Source organism: Thermothielavioides terrestris, chromosome 2, assembly GCF_000226115.1.
Source record: "Thermothielavioides terrestris NRRL 8126 chromosome 2, complete sequence".
NCBI classification, from domain to species: Eukaryota; Fungi; Ascomycota; class Sordariomycetes; order Sordariales; family Chaetomiaceae; genus Thermothielavioides; species Thermothielavioides terrestris.
Window position 1 is genome coordinate 120,355 of NC_016458.1, and position 17,749 is coordinate 138,103.

Here is a 17,749-nt window from a genome sequence, read left to right on the forward strand (position 1 = left end):
TTGTATAGTACAACTAGCCTAAATATCTCCTAGCCTACTAGTTTACGCTCAATAACAAAGACTTGTCTATAATCGGAGTAAATCCGAACTACCTCCTCCATAGGTTCAACATAAGCCCTATACAACTTATCACAATCCTAACGACGCCTATAACCTCCCTAGAAAGCCGCGCTACCAGGTTCCTCCGCCATCTGAAGAAGGGAATAGAGTAGACCTAAGCGGCCATCGTATATATATAGTAGCGGTAGTAGGCGAATACGAACCGCTCCCGTCGCCTAGCTAAGCGGTTCTAGGTTAGGGACGAGGTATAGCTCTCCCTACGCAATATAAAGACGAACTACCCTAGTAAGAAGTTCAACTAGCTAAATACCAAGTATAAGATAGTCGTAGTACCTACCCCCCTAACAGTAACGTTCAATGTACTAAGTGGCCTATACCCAACCTTCTATATTGACCTAGTCGAGCGAACAGCCTCCGACCTACTCCCTTTATAGAAAGTTACAAATAAGCGACTAGACCCTATATAGGTTATATCGAAGAAAGGTGTTCCCTAGTAAGAGTATAGGATAGAGGCGATCTTTAAAGCTTAGAACGTAAAGGGGAGAGGGAACAACCGCGACGTATACGTTAAGTAGGTAGGTTACAATAAACCGATATAGGAGCCCTTAGAGAACTTCTTAGATACTACTGTATTTAACGAGTTTGAGTAGGAATAGGGAGATATATAATACAACGATAGGCCAATGTCGAACTAGAAGAGGAAAGGGAAACGTTATATTTGTATATAAACTACCCTATAAAGACTAACAACTTAGACAAATACAACTACCTAGGTATAGGGAAACTATAGTATACCTAAATCTAGTTATCCTCCTAAAACCAAATAGAACGTAGCTATATATAAAAAGACAATAAGACATATAAACGATGCTACCTACTCTAGCTCTATAATGGGTCCTATATCTAGTAGGTCCTCCTCCTTATCCTTAAACGGGTATATAGGCGAGGCGAGTATATATAGGGGTGGATTAGGCGTACGAGGGGTATAGGGCAAAGGTGGTATATACGCTTGACGGGTATATAAAACGTCCTCTATAGGGGAGGATAGGCGTCCTTCGTAGTATAGGTCGTAGGGGGACGTGTACATATAGGGTAAGTGGTAGGGACGGGACCCCTGAAGGGTATAGATAGGCGAGGGGGAGGTAAGCGTAATAACGTACTCTACAAAGCGTAAATTCGTCTTAAGGACAGTTGCTTAAGACTATACTATAGTATAGACAGCCTCTACAATATACTAATTCTCCTACTAGGAAGAATTAAGATGTTACGCTATATACTCGACAAAGCGATTATAGTACTATATAGCGAGATTGTCCTAAGGGGCCTAGTATAGAACTAGGGCTCCTCGCTAGCCTAGGGTCGAAGGCGTAGGGGAGGTGACCAGGGGTATGTCGAAGGCGAAGGCGGAGTATACTAGAGATCGGTGTACGAGGGCTATACTAATCGTACTATAGAAGCTATATATAAAGGCGATAAACGACGCCTTTAAAATAGCGTAGTAGGCTAGCTCGGTTTCAATTTTCTTATAAATAAGCTTCGCAACGGCTTTATTGTCGATATAGAATTTAATTAAACGCTTTAAGCCGATATATAGGGAGGGGTTGGTCGCCTAGAGTACTGAATCCTAGCGACACTTAGTATACGACTTGGTATACTCTGTATAGCTCTCTCTATACCCTTGGACGTATTTAACGAAGTTACTATATATAAGCTGTTCAACGTAGTTTAGGCAGATGTCCCCTTCCTCTTTAGGAAGGGCATTATCTTCGTTGTCTAAGTCGCCTTTGACAATGTAGCTACCAATAGTATAGCGAGAGGAGTTGTTACAATTATTATAGTTCTATCTAAGATACTATCAGCTTCTAGCCTAGGGCCGAAGCAGGCCCAACAAAGGACGACGTACATTGCAGTCCTAGTTGTCGTCTCCTCCGGGACAACGTCCCTCTCCACCACTACTAAGCGAAGCGACTACGGCCAACATTTTAGAGGGTATAAATAAGGACAAAGCGAATAAGTTTCAAGAACGTATCGCTATCATAAAGAGAATAGAAAGCTACTATAGAGGTCGGAGCAAATAGACGAAATATATATAGGACGTATATATAAAGGAAACGACGAGAAGCCGAGCGTATATAAGGAAAAAGAGTTGCGAGAACAAACTAGACGTATAGTAGGTCCTTGTCGAGTTCGCGTCAAAGTTGAAGGAGTAGCGTCGTAGATATAGAACGGTCGTACGAAGAAACGACGGATATTGCCGACGGGGCGTAGAACGAATGTATAACGAAAATAGCGTAGGCAACGTAGGCGTTGCTATATATAAGAAGGTTGAGAAACGGGTACGAGATAGAAACAAAGTAGGAAGAGCCAATACGTAGAGAGGATAGAGGATAGGTATACGAAGGAGAGATAAGGCGTATAGTAGAAGTAGGAAGAAAACGTAGGGCACGAAGTTCGTAGGGGAGAAGAGGGTTTTAATAGTACGAGAGGGGGCTAGGTCGTACACAATTAGTAGATACGCCTAGTACAACGTAGTTGCGATATATAAACGTATAAAGCGGGGAAAGGCCAATTAGCGACTTGCTAAGGCGATATAAATAGACAACTCGAGCCTAGGCAATAGGACGACCGTAAGCGGTAAAGCCTTAGTAGGCAACTACGCTAGGCTACTCCAATGATAAGGTAGGCGCTATACAACTAAGTAGTAAGTGCCGGCGTATATTACGACTAGCGTTGCACTGGACCTGAACTACGCTCGATACAGCGTTATATATACTCCAATTTAACCGCCTAACAGGGCGGGGGGGATATATTATAGACCGGGCTGTACCCGGGCTAGGTATATAGGGCTGCGCCTAGGATCCGTAGTGGCCCTGGGACGGACCTGTGGCGGGCCCGCCTCGCGCCCAGAATAACGTCGGTCCGAACCCACTTCGCGAGCCCCTGAAAAACTCTGCGCATAGGGACCGCAGCCTGTACTTCTCCTTTTTCCTTCTTTAAAGTAGTTGAATAGAACATCGTACGCTTATCTGCAGACGCTATAAGGCCAGCACGTTATAGAATCTTCTTTATAGCCTACTTAGCTATTAGATAGAGGGTATAGAGTAGCGAATAATTAGGACTTACCTTCTAGTTAAGGTCGTTAATAGCTATAGTTAAAGCTTATACCTTCTCTATAATAGTAGATAGAATTAGCTTATAGCTATAGTTAAAGCGTTTATAGTATTAGCAATATATACTATAGCTATTATAGTTATAGTAGATCCTATTATAAAAGCTTATAAGAGTAGTATATATATAACCTAGGTATAGGATCTTATACTCTATAGTTATTTATAAAGTATAACTAGAAGATATATTAGAGCAATATAGTAGTAAGCTAGAAGGAAGAGTATATAACTTATTTAACTAGAGGACTATAGTACTAATTAGAAAAAGGTATAGCAAGCTCTTTAGAAACGATATATAGGGTAGTAGGCTCTACTATAAGCTCTTTAGCGCTATTACCCTTCTCTAAAGAAGTAGGCGAAGGTATAGGCGATTCGTCTAAGAAGATATCAAAGTATAGAGGTATAATAGTCTTATATACTTTAAGAAGCTAGGAACAGTGATAGTGGTAGTAGCTACTATACGAGAATAAGAGGATATATATAGGAAGAAAGAGGCTTAAGCTCCTATAGATAGGAATTTATACCTCTCCTTAGATCTAAGCGCTCTAATTAACTAGAACTATACTTTAGAATTTCTTATAGCCTTATACAACCTACTCCTATATAACCTACTATTTATAAAGATCTTCTATATTCTAGTTTTTATAGTTGTTCAACTATATATATTTAGGCGCTCTGTTAAATAACTAGGGGGTATATTACGTTAGGGGTAAGGGGCTTAGAGCTTGGTATAATACACTGGCTATAGTTTCCCCACTCCTAGATATATATATACCACGCTCTGTTCAGTCTTTAGCTTTCCTTTATACTAGAACAACGCACTCTCTTTACATTCCGATGCTCTACTACGATCCTACCGTTGCATCTACACCTCGCAGCTCGCTGTAGCGTGTTACCTTCCCTACTCCCAACCTCCCTTGTTCAGATTTCCCGTCCATCCAAATGAACATTTCCAGAACTCCGACCCACTGCCCACGGCCCGTTTTGCTTTACCATTCGTCTTCACAGCCTCCATGTTTTAGAAGCAGTTGTTCTTGACGCTGCTGATGCCGAGCAGCTCGGCCGACAGGGCAACGAGCGCCTCGCCGCCGGCCTTGAGCTTCTCAGACTTGGTCGTGGCCTTGAGCAGCAGCTCGACAGCCTGCTTGGCACCGCCGAGCTCCTCGATGTACTTCTTGATGCGCAGCAGCTTGGCTGCCGGCACCGCCGTGGTCGCGAGCAGCTGGACGATGGCGGCCACGCACTTGGCAATCTTCCACCACGAAGCGCGCGCAACCAGCTCGCCGCGCTCCAGCAGGCTGAGGCCCTCCTCGTCGGACGCCTCCTCGCCGCCATCCGTGTCGCGCTTCAGCTTCTCGTCGCCCGCGCGGATGCCGTGGTCCACCAGCCACTTGTGGAGCGCCTCGTCGCCCTGCTGGAGGACATCCTCGGGGATCCCCTCGATCTGGCTCAGGACGTTGTCGAGCGCGAAGTTGAAGTCGGTCGTGAAGTTGAAGTTGGCCGCCGCCTCGCTGACCTCGTTGGTCCGGGCCTCGAGCACGTCGAGGGTCTCAGTGACCTCATCCGTGTCTCGGGCTTGGAGTGTCTCGCTGGATTCCTCAGTCACCTCGGTGACATCCTCGTCGCGGGCTTCCAGAAATTCCAAGTCCTCGATGGCATCCGAGTCACGGGCATCGAGGTCCTCAGTGGCGTCGACGTCGCGAGCCTCGAAGATCTCCGCGTCCTCCGTATCCCGGGTTTGGATGGCCTCAATGGTGCCATCCTCAACCCAGTTGTCGGTGTCTGGGATGAGGCCGTGGTTGTCGACCACGGGAGCGGGAAGGGCAGAGACCGAGGCCACAAAGATCGCGGCGGCGGCGGCGGTGACGAGCTGGAACTTCATTTTGAAGGCTTGGGGAAGTGAAGCAAGCAACAAGTTCTCGGTGTGGGGAGAGCTAGTAATGGGGTGATGAAGCTGAAGTGAGAGCTCGGCTGGTGGTGGACTGAGTGACTGGTGATCTTGATGCGCACTCAACAACGACAGAGCGGGCGAACGAGTGACCTTCCTTTATACACAGATTAGATCGTAGAGAAACGACACCGCGATGGTTGGCAATTGCGCCAAGGCTGCTCGTTGTGATAATCGACGTGAATCGCCCCGATGAGGCCCCTGGCTGACAGTGGTTCGGAATCTCCGTCGGCTCATAGCTAGTGAGCCTTAGTGTTGATGTCCAAAAAAGAATCGAACCACAAAATTAGAAGACTGCCATTGCGATTACCCACGGGCGCTGACTGGCTCCAATGTCAACTTTGCTTTGGTCAGCCTCCCAAGAAATTGCAGGCGGTGTTTGCAGCTCCACCGACAGCGCCATGACTCTCTGCAAGTCATCACGGCCGAGTTTAGGTCCGCATCGGGCTGGCCATGCGGCGCAGTGTATGGAGACTATGCTTGGGTGAAGATCCTTAATTTTTGCTCGCCGCAGCTAGTGTAGAGCAGCGGATGAGGACGGTTATGTGGGGCCCTAGATCTAAGACCATCTCAGCAGCCGGGCAGCACAGAGCGAACCGAGGGTCTGGAATGAACACAATGTTGTGTAAGTTCACCATGTCAGGGCCGTCAGTCTGCGCCAATGGTGGACGAGGATCGCATTCCCTCATGCCATTTTGACCGGGAGCAAGCCCCTGGAGGTGTTGTTGGACAAAGTTGCCCCGTGCCAAGAGGTAAGCAGGCAAGCAGCACATGGCTCTGAGCCTCCAGAAATGCAACCACACGGGGCGACAGCCGAAGATCAGTGGGACCGCGTCTGTGGCACAGCTCCTGAAAATAGTAGCAGCTGACAGAACAGCCTTACCCCACAGATCCCGCCTTGAAGCTGGCTTCCCCGGACGGGATTTTCCTTTTCTTATTCAGGAGCATAAACTTGCCAGGGGGCCACAGAGCAATGAGATAGACTCGAGCCAATGAGACAATCCCGCCAACAACAACGCGAAGAACGCCGTTACCGCACTCACCATGTATGCCCTGTTCAGACGGACAAGGGTCCTCACGGCAAGAATAGAAACTATTCTGTCAGTTGTTTGGGGGGGCGGCTCGCAAGCCTATCCCGGCCTGGGCAGCGAGGAGACATTGAAGACCATCAACGTCCAAGATGAACAGATGTGATGTCAGATCCGCCCGAGGAGAATCCGGGCGACAAGAGCCGAGAAGGGTCGTCAACGCACTTGCGGGCGCTTGGGAATGACAAGCAGGCAGTGGGAGCGTTGAGGCCCCCATCTCTGGATTAGGATTCAACTGCGCTGTTGATAACGCTGCGAACATAACGCTGCGAACCCTGCCGCCCAGGGAGCGGACGGCGGCTGGTTTCAGGAAGCAATGAGTGCGCATGAAGATCTGCCCAGTACAACCGATACACATCCAGGTAGCAAGATGGGTCGGGAGACTCGAGCCGACCACGCATCTCAGCACGCGAAGCTTCCAGTTTCTCCACATATCCAAGAAGCTTGAGCCGTCCCACGTACATGGTACGGCGGTCGGCGCGGCGGCGTGAGTCGTTGATGTTGCGGCCCGTGATGAGAATCATCATGAAGAACGACTCAACAACGCCCCGGGGGGATGTTGCAGAGCAACTGGCAGCTCGTGGACCACTTCATCGCCGTGTCGCCGGCGAGGAGCCCGAGGATGGTGACCCCGCCGAGAACGGCCGTGATTTCGTTCGAGCAGATGACACCTATGCCCGCCAGGTCGGCAAAGTAGATGATGGCCCGCTGAAATTTCCCGGCCTCTGGGCCTGGGATAACGACCCTCGGGTTTGACGTGTTGTCGCCGCTGAGAACGCGTAGCTTGAGCTCCACTGACGAGTCCACTTCGAAGATGGAGGCGAAAGAACGATAGATGTAGTCGGTGCGGCGCTCCTGAACGTTGGCGAGGAAAGCGAAGATAAAGACTATCAGCGCCGAGGTTACCGAGTTGATGTACTACTGCTACTGGTCGCTCCATCCCCAGTACTGGCCGAATCCGAATCAGATGAAGATGCCCACCCAATGAAGGCCGACGGTGACGATTGTGGCCAAAGATCCTCAAAGCGACCGTGGAGATCCGACCGATTAGGGTTTCCGCTAGCAATTTTCCGGCGAACTGGGCTTCTTACAGGCGGGCGAGCTCCTCGGCCGTCACGGCACGGCGGCCCGCCCTAACGATCTCCCTCGGCGTGACTGCAGCATGGCCGAGACCCGGCCGAGCCTCTCATGCTCGTTCAGCGGCTGGCGCATCAGGAGCGAGGCGAAAGAGGTAGTTTACAATGGCCTGCATGTCCAAAATAATCACGGCCCAGTCAAGGGTGTGCCCGAAGGGGATGCCTGAGAATGCCCAGGTGACGATTCTGGCCAGTACGAGGGCTAACATGAGTTCCCAGAAGCCACAGAGCTTAAACTCAGCTGGTGGATAGTTGCCGAATGACAAAAGGAAAACTCGGGATTCTCGTAGCCCTCTGTTCTTCCAAAAAAAAAAAAAAAAAAAAAAAAGCCATAAAATTATAGGACAGCCACTGTTAATACAACAGCCATAATTAACCCTGACCTCAAAATGGTTTACCCCTTTCAACCCTGGGGGAGGTAAAATTCTTAAATTAGCGAGCTATTATCCTGAAAAGTATATCGCCCAAGTTTTATTAAACCTTTTCAAGGTGGCTGTTGAGGTATTGTTAACAGATTTGGTGCAGTTTTGTGGAGAGGTGGCTGTCCTTGGATTTTGTGCCCCTTTGTTCTGGAAGAACAGAGGGCTTCGAATTTCCCTTCTCTTCCTTTTGCCCTCGGGTAAGGGAAACCGCATCGGCTAGGGCCAAGCATGTGCCGCGGCATTGGCGGTCTAGACCTTTCCCGCCAGGAAACATGCCGGACCGGGCCCACTGCACCGTTGAGGACAGAGACCTAAATATCATGCATATGTGTATACACCACGCTACAGTAAATTCCAGGAAAAGCTGCCCGGAAGATGCTGGTGCTTACGCTATTTTCCGGACATGGATTGTGCCGTCCCAGGTCCGGGCCAACACTAATGCACTTTGGGGTTTTGTTATGCGGAACCGGTTGCCCATTGCCGTTAGACAACGAGGTCCAACTGAGCTCAGAGGGAATGCTCTTTCGACAAGTTGGAGATCACGATTGGCTACCGTCCGGCGTGGCTACCCTTCGGCGTTCTGTGAGGTTCCCTTTTTTTTTTTTTTTTTTTTTTTTTTTTTTGGATAGCTCTCGAGTTGCTGCGTGTCCAGCTGTTCAGTCTTGACATTGTGAGCCTTGTCCTACTTGCGGTGAAATTGCCCGACGGAGCACATTAGGCACTTTCTTAGGTTTCCCTGCGAGGGTGGATTTGCGACGGAGTTGGCAATGCCCTTATACTGCGAGTAATCTAACGTAGGATGCGAATCACCCAAATATCCTCCAAAGCTTGGCAAATATGAATGGAAAAATAATGGAAGGAAAGAAACAAATCGTTGATAAGGAGCAGGATTAAAAACTTGAGATCAATAGCGTGAATGGTGCAATCAAGGGTGAAGATCAAACGTCCCAAATCGGGTTTCTGTGCATGACGTAAATGGCACCCAGGGATATCAGGCGCGACGGAGTTACGAGACGCTTATTTCCGCCCGATGCCGCGAAGGTCCGCCAACACCGAAGACGACGGCGAAACTCAGTTAAGGGATCCGAGCCCTCAGGAAAATCCTCGATTTCCTCAGTAAGGATATCCACGCCGGGTTCAAACTCAATCCGAACGTCAACCCTTTCACCCTCTCTGTCGAGACCTGAACGCCTTGAAAAGCGTGGAATCAGCATGCCCTCCAGCAAGAGGGTCGAGCAGGCCCTTGCGGCCCTAGAGAAAGACAAGTCTAAGGCGCTGGGCTTGGCGCTCCCGAAGCACGCAAGCATCGAGCCGGGCCAATTTGTGCCCCGAGCAGGTACGGCAGCGCAGCCAACCCTCAGGTTTATGTGATGGTCATGCGTGGATCGGCCAGCAACTGACTGATAGGTGCTTGACTGGACCCAACGCCAGACGCGCGATCCGCTCCTGAACTGTTCTTCCCGGCCGGCTCGGCCGAGAAGACGTACATGGTCATCTGCCTGGACCTGGACGCGCCCTTTGTCTCCTTTCCGGTTCTGGGACCCATCAACCATTGGTGCCAGTCGGGACTCCGGATCTCATCCGCGGGAGGCAACGGCAAGCTGGAAACGACTGATCCGTTTGTCGTCAACTACATTGGACCGGGTCCGCCGCCTGGCGCGGCCCCGCACCGCTATGTGTTCCTGCTCTACGAGCAGCCGGCCAACTTTGACGTCAAGAAGCACGCGCCGGGTAAACATGTGGGAGCGGGCGGGCGGATGCGCTTCGATCTGGAAAGCTGGGAGGCGAAAATTGGGCTGGGCGAGGTGGTGGCCGCAAATTACTTCAAGTCCAACTGAGGTGCACGAAGGATGGGTACGAGCGGTGGATCAGGTATATACCCGGGGTAATCGTTGGCGTTTCTTTTGAGTAGTTGATCACTTCAATATCCCCAGCTGCCAAGTTGTTCAAGCAGGATTCCCTCCTTAACGATGCACTGGGAAGTGCTTTGCGAGTTTTCCTCAGCAGCCATCACTTACCTATAGCCAAGCTAAAGCTCAATGTCGCTGGAGATGCTGCCGTCTCAGATGATGCACCTGCCACCGGGACTGGCTCGGCAGAGGACACTTCGCCCTTTTCCTGATCCCGTGGCGAAGCTGGCAGGATGCGTCTGCTGTCCACTTGCCGCATACCACACGGTAGCCTAGAATTGCACCGATGGTGTGTGATATCGGGTGTTAGAAGCGGACTGGGGGATATGTTGGAGGATCAAGGCTTCGCTTAAACTCGGGGCGGGAACACCGGTTAATGGTGGATGGATTGGGGCTCTTAGAAGGGCGCTGGGAAAGCACTTGCTCTGAGATATCTGTTCACTATACCCGACGAATGCGGAATGCTCCACGATCTTCTGCGCGATCATGACCGTTTATCTTGAGCCAATCAATTCAGTTGGAAATAACATGCATGTTTTTCTGCGTCAACTCTCGGTCCTCTCCAACGTCAAATCCAAGTCCTCCTCCTCGGCTACCGATGCATGATACAGCCTCGAGAACGCCGAGTCGGGTACATCCAGAAGAGCATACGGGCTGTCAAATTCAACCAGTCTCCCGGCGTCCAGCACCGCCACCTTGTCGAAGTCCATGATGGTCTCGAGCTTGTGCGCCACGGCGATTATGGTGTGGTTGGCGAACTTCCGGCGGATGAGGCGCTGCATCGTCTCTTCCGTCTTGGCATCGATGCTGGAGTGGAACGTGTCAGGGAGCGCGCAAAGTCAGGAAGCTGATGAAAAAGACAAGACTCACCTGCTGGTGGCCTCATCCAAGATGAGGATGCTGCTGCGCCGGAGCATGGCGCGGGCAAGACACAGCAGCTGTCTCTGCCCAGACGACAGATTGACGGCGTCAATGTCGGCGTCCAACCCGCCATTCTTGTCGACCGCCTCCTTGATCTGCACGCACTGGAGCGCCGCTGCGATGTCTTCGTCCGAGGCGATGCCCATCGGGTCTGCGTTGAGGCGTACCGAGCCCTTGAGCAGGAACGGGTGCTGCGGGACGGCCACGATCCGGCTGCGGACTTCCTGTCTCGGGAGGGTGGCGATGTCGACCCCGTCCACGCGGATGGACCCTCTTGTCATGTCTACGAGGCGGAAGAGGGTCATGATGAGCGACGTCTTGCCGCTGCCGGTTCTGCCGCAGACCGCAATCTTTTCGCCGGCTTTGATGGAGAGCGACACGTCTCTCAACACGAGGTCGTCTCGGCTATTTTTATGAGAGAAGCGACATGCTTGTTAGAACGTGGCGAGATGTTGAACCAGCTCCGGCTCTGGGGGCTCACCTGTAGGCAGCAGAGAGGTTTTCAAACTCGATCGCGCCCGCCGACGGCCAATCTGGCGGCGGCGTCTGCTTCTCCTCCGGCTGATCCTCCGAGACCGCCGTCTCGGTAAAGCTCTTGACGCGCGAGACCGAGCCGATGTGTGTCTCGAGGGTGGTCCAGAATGTGACCAGCAGCTTGATGTTCTGGCTGAACTGGATCACGTTGAGTAGCGCAAGGCCTACGCCACCTGCGGCCACGGTGCCGCGGAGCTCGACCACGAGAACGATCAGCAGCACGGCGATGGCGGCGACAAGCAGGTCCAGCACGAGCGTGAGCCAGCGCTGTACCGCAAACAGCAGGTAGAAAGGGCGCTGCGACCTGTCGAGCAGCTCGTGGTTCTTCTGTTCAAGCGTGCCCTGCCAGCCGAACGCGCGGATCGTGGCAAGTCCGCTGAGAGACTCCTCAAACAGCGTGTACAGAGGCGCCTTGGTCTCCAGGTCCATCAGACGCAGCTGGCGCGAGGTACGCAGGTAGACCATCTGGATGAGATACAAGGCAGCCAGCACGATAGGGAACGAGATGGCCGCGTAAATGGAACCGACGCCAATCAGGGCCATCTGCGCGATGCAGAGGACGAATGCTAGGGTAAGAAAACATGTCAGCATCTGACCATGAAGCAATTGACGTTAGAACCCGTGGCACGTACTGGCAAACGTGTTTAATGCGGCAATTGGCAGCTCCATATCGATCAGCTGTAGGTCCTGGCTGAAGCGATTCAGCGTGACGCCCGAATCTGTGTTGTCGAAGAACGACATGGGCGCACTGACATGGGACAGATCTCATTAGCAGCATGATTCTCGTCTTGGATACTTCATACCGTACCTAAGGACCGTGTTCAGCAGGGCATAGTGGAACTTCTCTCCGGACTGCGGGACCATGGTGATGATCATTTGCCTGCGCATGTCGAGGTCAGCATGCCGAGGGGCGCAATCTTTCGACAAGCGTGGAGTGCTTACCAACAACTCAAGAACAGGCACACAATAGCGGCGCCCCCAAACATGGCATATATGCCGAGCCAATAGCCCAGCCTTTCGTTGGGGTGCGAGTCGTTGTCGGCAGCCCACCACTGCACCCAGACATCTGGTCAACGTACTGGTCAGCAGCACGTCGTTGAAGTGGGCGGAATACATGGTGAAATGGCCAGGTGCTAGCTCGACCTACTCGGAAACGACATGCAGAATATGAAACCGACAATGGCCAAGACAAAGAGGATGGTCGCCCACCAGCCGACCGACTTGACATAGTACAGGTATATCTGCACGTCGCCGGTCCGTCGCCCGGTGTCGGCCTCGGCTCGGCCCGGCGTGGGCGTCGCAGACGCGGTCTCGCTCGATGTGAGCGAAGCACCCGAATCGGAGCCCTTGGGGCGCGCAGTGGTGATGCCCTCGCGTTCTTTGTCAAGGGCCGCAGCTTCCACGATCTGGTCGTCAACGTCGTCAACGGTGTAGGACCAGTCAGCGTGGGGCAGGGAGAACGATGAGACGTAGCCTCCGGCGTCGTTGAGCTCGCTGAAGCTGCCCTGTGCGGTGAGAACCCCGTTCGGGCCGAGACACACAATATGATCCGCGTAAGGGAGGCGCTTGGCTACGGAGTCGATCTTGTTAGCCTACTTGGCATAGTTACACATTGTTGGCGGTGAATGAGTTAGACATACCTGACGAGGAAACGAGTAAGACGGTAGATTGCATCTCGCGGAGAAGTCCCTTCTGGCCAAGGAGGCTGTGGAAGACGTGGTTCTCTGTCGACATATCGAGCCCGCTCAGCACGTCATCCAAAATGACGATTTTCCGTCGCGAGTAGACCGCACGAGCCAGCGCCTGTTGGTGTGACTGTTAGCAATCGCTTCTCACACATAAGGTATCTACGAGATTGGAGGCGTCAGATACTTACGATGCGCTGGCTCTGTCCACCGCTGAGGGCAATGCCGCCGCTTCCAATCCGCGATGCGTCACCTGCGGGCAGCTCCCGGAAGTCCCGCCGGAGCGCGCAGGCGTGCACAACACGGGCATACCACTTCTCGTCGAACTGCTCGCAGCCGACGATGGCCTCCCTGACGGTGCCGTTCATATGCCAGGGATTCTGAGCACAGTAGGCCACGCTTGTGGAGCCGAGCCGCACCGACCCTGCCAGCGCTGGAACTTCGCCGAGCACAGCCTGAAGCAGCGTGGACTTGCCGCAGCCGACGGGGCCTACTACCATGGTGAGCTTGTCCCAGGGGACTGTGAGCGTGATGTCTTTTAGCAGGGGCTCTTTGGCGGCATCCCATCCAAAACTGGCCCCCTGGACTGCGATCGCGTCGGGCGCCGACGGATTGACCGTGGGCTTCTCGGACAGCTCTGCCGGCTCGGCCGGCCTACGCAAGTCCGCCCGCTCCTCGGAATCGAGGAACTGTTGGATGCGGACGAAGCTGCCGACGGCGCCCAGGTAGGTCGCTAGCGACATGACTAGCGACGCCAGCGGCTCCGAGAGCAGGGCAAATAGTGACAGTGATGTGAAGACTCGAGCTGTGTCGAGGGTCGTGTCGCCGCTGTTGCGGGCGCGCACCGAGAAGACGGTGAAGGTCAAGACGGGCGCAAACACCTGTGTCAAGTAGGCTGCATACATTTGAATTTTCCCCGCCGGTTAGCAGCTGTAATTCACACGTCCGGTACTCTGACTTTTTCTTTTTCTTTTTTTCTTTTTTTTTTTTTTTTTTTTTTTTTTTTTTTCTTTGATCTTGTTTCGCACACAAGGGACTTACCGAAAACCATGTTCCAGATGAGCAGCCTCCGGAAGCGCTTCGAGATGCGCAGCTCGTCGACTCGCAGCTGTTGCAAACTCGCGAGCAGCGTGTCTTTCAGGCCGCACATCTTGACGCCCTTCATGGACGCCAGCATGGCCGTGGTGGCCGAGATGCGCTTCTCGATGGCCTCGAGCCACATGGCCTGGCGCGACATGATGAAGTTCATGGCGACCATGGATCCGAGCAAGGACACTGCTCTGGTGTTAGAAAACAGCTGCCCCACACCAGCGAACTTCCATGTGAGTTGGAGGAAGTGCTTGAGCAGGGGAGGGCTTACAGAGCGAGACTGCAACAGGAACGACGCAGGCGACGCCCAATTGGCGCTCGAGGAGGTAGATGGCGACGCCGACCTCGGCCGCGTTGGCCCAGATCTCGTGCATGGTCTGCCAGCCCTGGACGATGCGCTCCATGTCGGCGCTCATGAGCGTCATGGACGTGGCGGGGTCCACGTCCTTGAGGCTCAGCGTGCCCGTCTTGCGGTAGATGATGGACACGAGCCCGCCGCGGAGCATGGTGATGCTGCGGTAGGTCCGGTGCTGGTACTGGCCCATGGAGACCTGTGGGTGGCCCTGGGTTAGCTGTATTTTCATTAAGGAGCTGCGATGGATAAGGAAAAAAGATCAACACAGACCGCGATGCCGACATAGACAAGCAGGTAGGCGCCGATGAGACCATAGCCGCGCTGCGTCGTTTCATCGTTGATCGCCTCCTGTGACAGCTTGATGGCGTGGTTGATGAGAAACGGCTGGCAGAAGTTGAGGGCGATGAGGCAGGCACGCGGCGGGATGCTCTGCAGCACAGGCCACTTGAGGACGCCGTAGGATGTCAGCAGCAGTGAGTACGTCGACTTTTGGGTCACTGTCGTGGGTGGTGGTGAGCATCGCGCTATTGTCACAACGAATGACGAAGACTCGGAGTGTACGGGAATGGACAAGAACAGGATGGAGAAGTGAAGGCGTAAATCAGTAACAGCACTGCAGGAGAAATGAGACGAAATGGCCCACCTGATGCCCAAGCTGCATGAAGGCGCTTGTAGCAGTAGGACGCCTGAAGCTGCTTGTCTAGCGCGAACAAGTGGTCGACGTCGAGCTCATGGTTGAACCCCTTGCGGAAGAGCGCGTTGAGCCACCAGAAGAAGGAGCGGTTGTAGATGCTCGCAGTGGCCTCGGGCGGGTAGGCGCGGTACTCGGCGCGCAGCAGCCGGCGTTTCTCGAGGCCTTCGAGGACGAGCACGCACGCCTTGGCGGCCACGGCGGCGACGCAAACGTAGGCAATGGCATGATCCGCATTCCCCTCAGCGCGGAGGCAGAGCGTCCGCGCTTGGGCAATGTCAAACAGCAGCGTGGCAAACAGGAATGCGTTGATCAGCGTCGATGGCCGGACGGCCCGGCTGTGCTCGACCCACGACAGCAGACAGAGGCCGAGGGTGGAGACGACGGTGACGGCGGCAGCGGCGAGGGTGGCCCGTGTGCGGGCAGCCGACGCCGACGGGGTTGCCCAAAGGGCGAGTGCCGCCAGCTGCAGGGCGCCGAGGACGATCCAGCCGGACTAGGTGCAACCCCGCGGGCTGTTAGTGCAAGAGCCTTTTTCCATATTAATTGCGCCAACTTGCACAATCAGGGACGCAAACGACGAACGATGGGGGCCAGACATACCAACTTGATGGCTGCCAAGGTTCTCCCGGCAGCCAGTTTCTTAGCGCGCCGGAGCAGAAAGTTGATGCGGAGGGGCAGCACGACGAGAAGGAGGCACAGGGGCAACAGGGTAAGGATGGTCTCCTCGAAGAGGAGCGTGAAGTCGAAGCCGCCCCGACATTCGCCGGCATGAGGGCCGAACGAATCATCGAGGCGAGAACATGAAGCGAGAGACGATTGGGCCATGGGCGCCGGGGACCGGACACCAGAGGGCACTGCAGGGGCGCCGGCACTTGACACGGGAGACCGTGAAGGCAGAAAGGGGGACGGCGAGGACGCCCAACACAGGAACCCAAAGAAACGGACTTAAAACTAAGGAATATGCATCTCGATCGGCAAGAACACGTCGACTGGGTACGGGGAACCAGGGCCGGAACACGTTCATCTTTATTGACTTGCAGATCTGAACCGGTCATACTTTCTTCTTTCCTTGTTCTTGCATTTTGCGTCGGGCCTGGGCCCGAGAGCCCACGCGGACGAGCTGCGGGAAGGGCGATGTCAACGACCTTGGCATGGACTTCAGCTCGGCGATGCGGTGCCTGCAGTGCCATGTTTGCTAACCAAAGCCCCGCCTTACCCGAGATGGCGCCGGGATCAGGTCAGTGACAGCACATCAATGCATCCAGCCCTGGTTTAGTTTTACTGCGCGATACCGATGACACCTGCAAGTGCTTCGGTCAGCTAGGGCTTTTAAGAAATCCATGGCGGGATCGTACCTGAATTAGGGGGCGGGAGGGACCGGTGCTGGGCCCCGCAATGAGACCTTCCCGGAATGACAGTGCCTTTCTTTCTTTTCTTTTTGTTTTTTTCTCTCAATATTTTTCTCTTTTTTTCCCCGCTGACCTTGGTTTTTGTCGTTTTACGCTTTCCTCGTTGAATGTACAGATACTCCCGGTCTTCCTCCCGCCCAAGCAGGCCGGGTGAGCTCCCATCCGCCCGCCCGCGCCGATCGCCAATAAGACACTGCTGGGATGGATAATTCCGGCCCCGTCGTCTCCGCCAGCCGCATTGCTCCATGGAGGCTAAAGTCGAGAGCTTATGGAATTGGGCCGGGTAGAGAAATCCTGTTTTTTATGGCGGCTCGATTTGTGCGGTTCCTGGCGCTCGTTGTCGGGCGAATTTGTGCCGACCCTTGCAGAGCCATCAGCGCTGAAATGGCGCGAGATTCTGGACCACCTGGGCACTCTGCTCAGCGTAGCATATTCTGCGCTTCGTATGCGGTCAGCGCCGCTGCCAAGCGCTGCCCTGGTGCTGTGCGTTCAGCCGCTGCCGTCGGCCAGGCACGGCCAGGGCAGTGAGCGCCTCGGCAGCAGCAGCGGAAGTGTGGGACCGGTGGTGTTAGCGGGGTAGCGTTCCACGCAAACTGGCGGAAGTACGGATATGCAAGTGTCGTGTATGTATTTGGTGTCGTGTAACTGCAGTCGCATCAGGCTGCCCAGTCAGGTTTGCCAGTTTGGGCTGCCCTGCACGATGCGGCTGGGTTCTTTGTGCTATTACCAGACTGTCTCAGGAGAATGAAGTTCATTCGATGACAGACTTTTGACAGGGCGCGGGTCCCCGGCCTGATTGGCCGGCTCAACTCCCGCTCGCTTACTGACGTGAATGTGTTAGTGAAAATCGAGTGATCGACGCAACCGTTTCTGTCCGTGGGGCGATCGTCGGTTGCTCCCGGATAGATGTCCCTGGCCCCCCCGCTGCCGCTTCCATGGTTCGCTTCGCCCAGCCGCCAAGCGCGTCCTCCACTCGCGGCAACGCAATACACGTGTTGCACTACATAATGGAGCCTACTTCCGAATCCCGTAACCTCAGCGCCGATCTTTCCCAGGAACATGGTGGTCCTGACGTTCTAGCTGGTCTGTTTGTTCAGCCCGGCCCAGGGGGAGAATACGGACACGGCCAAAAATAATTGACTGCCGTGCTGTGGTCCTGTGGTCCGAGGGACCATGGGAACAGCTGGCATGGCCTGGAGCGACTTTTGCCCGACCTGATGCCACTCCGCAGTCCTACGGCAGCCACCACAATCAAGGCAGTTACCGGGCCGTTCTGGATTCACTGGCCGGCGCTGAGCTGCCTCCGGGTGCCATGCTGCATTCAAAGGTGG

At 53.7% G+C, this 17,749-nt stretch overlaps 4 protein-coding genes across 4 annotated transcripts; 1 reads left to right on the forward strand and 3 right to left on the reverse strand.

Annotated features, from left to right (window-relative positions):
• Positions 1-3,899: 3,899 nt before the first annotated feature.
• On the reverse strand, positions 3,900-5,401 carry THITE_2111175 (uncharacterized protein). The gene has a single exon (XM_003651129.1). It carries the CDS (start codon positions 5,107-5,109, stop codon positions 4,246-4,248), a length of 864 nt encoding a protein of 287 aa, XP_003651177.1. The 5' UTR covers positions 5,110-5,401; the 3' UTR covers positions 3,900-4,245.
• Positions 5,402-6,800: 1,399 nt separating this feature from the next.
• THITE_112018 (uncharacterized protein) lies at positions 6,801-7,608 on the reverse strand (the record flags this gene model as incomplete). Its single annotated transcript, XM_003651130.1, has 2 exons — positions 6,801-7,181; positions 7,504-7,608. The coding sequence occupies 2 exons, from the start codon at positions 7,606-7,608 to the stop codon at positions 6,801-6,803; spliced, it is 486 nt and encodes a 161-aa protein (XP_003651178.1).
• A 1,249-nt stretch (positions 7,609-8,857) lies between these two features.
• Positions 8,858-9,897, forward strand: THITE_2111176 (uncharacterized protein). Its single transcript, XM_003651131.1, has 2 exons — positions 8,858-9,157; positions 9,253-9,897. The coding sequence occupies exons 1-2, from the start codon at positions 9,034-9,036 to the stop codon at positions 9,657-9,659; spliced, it is 531 nt and encodes a 176-aa protein (XP_003651179.1). The 5' UTR covers positions 8,858-9,033; the 3' UTR covers positions 9,660-9,897.
• Positions 9,898-10,276: 379 nt separating this feature from the next.
• THITE_35966 (uncharacterized protein) lies at positions 10,277-15,834 on the reverse strand (the record flags this gene model as incomplete). Its single annotated transcript, XM_003651132.1, has 15 exons — positions 10,277-10,538; positions 10,602-11,057; positions 11,134-11,752; positions 11,819-11,934; positions 11,995-12,066; positions 12,129-12,252; positions 12,334-12,465; positions 12,520-12,756; positions 12,827-12,989; positions 13,063-13,766; positions 13,913-14,149; positions 14,232-14,511; positions 14,586-14,812; positions 14,959-15,502; positions 15,610-15,834. 15 exons carry the CDS (start codon positions 15,832-15,834, stop codon positions 10,277-10,279), a joined length of 4,398 nt encoding a protein of 1,465 aa, XP_003651180.1.
• Between the last annotated feature and the right edge of the window lie 1,915 nt (positions 15,835-17,749).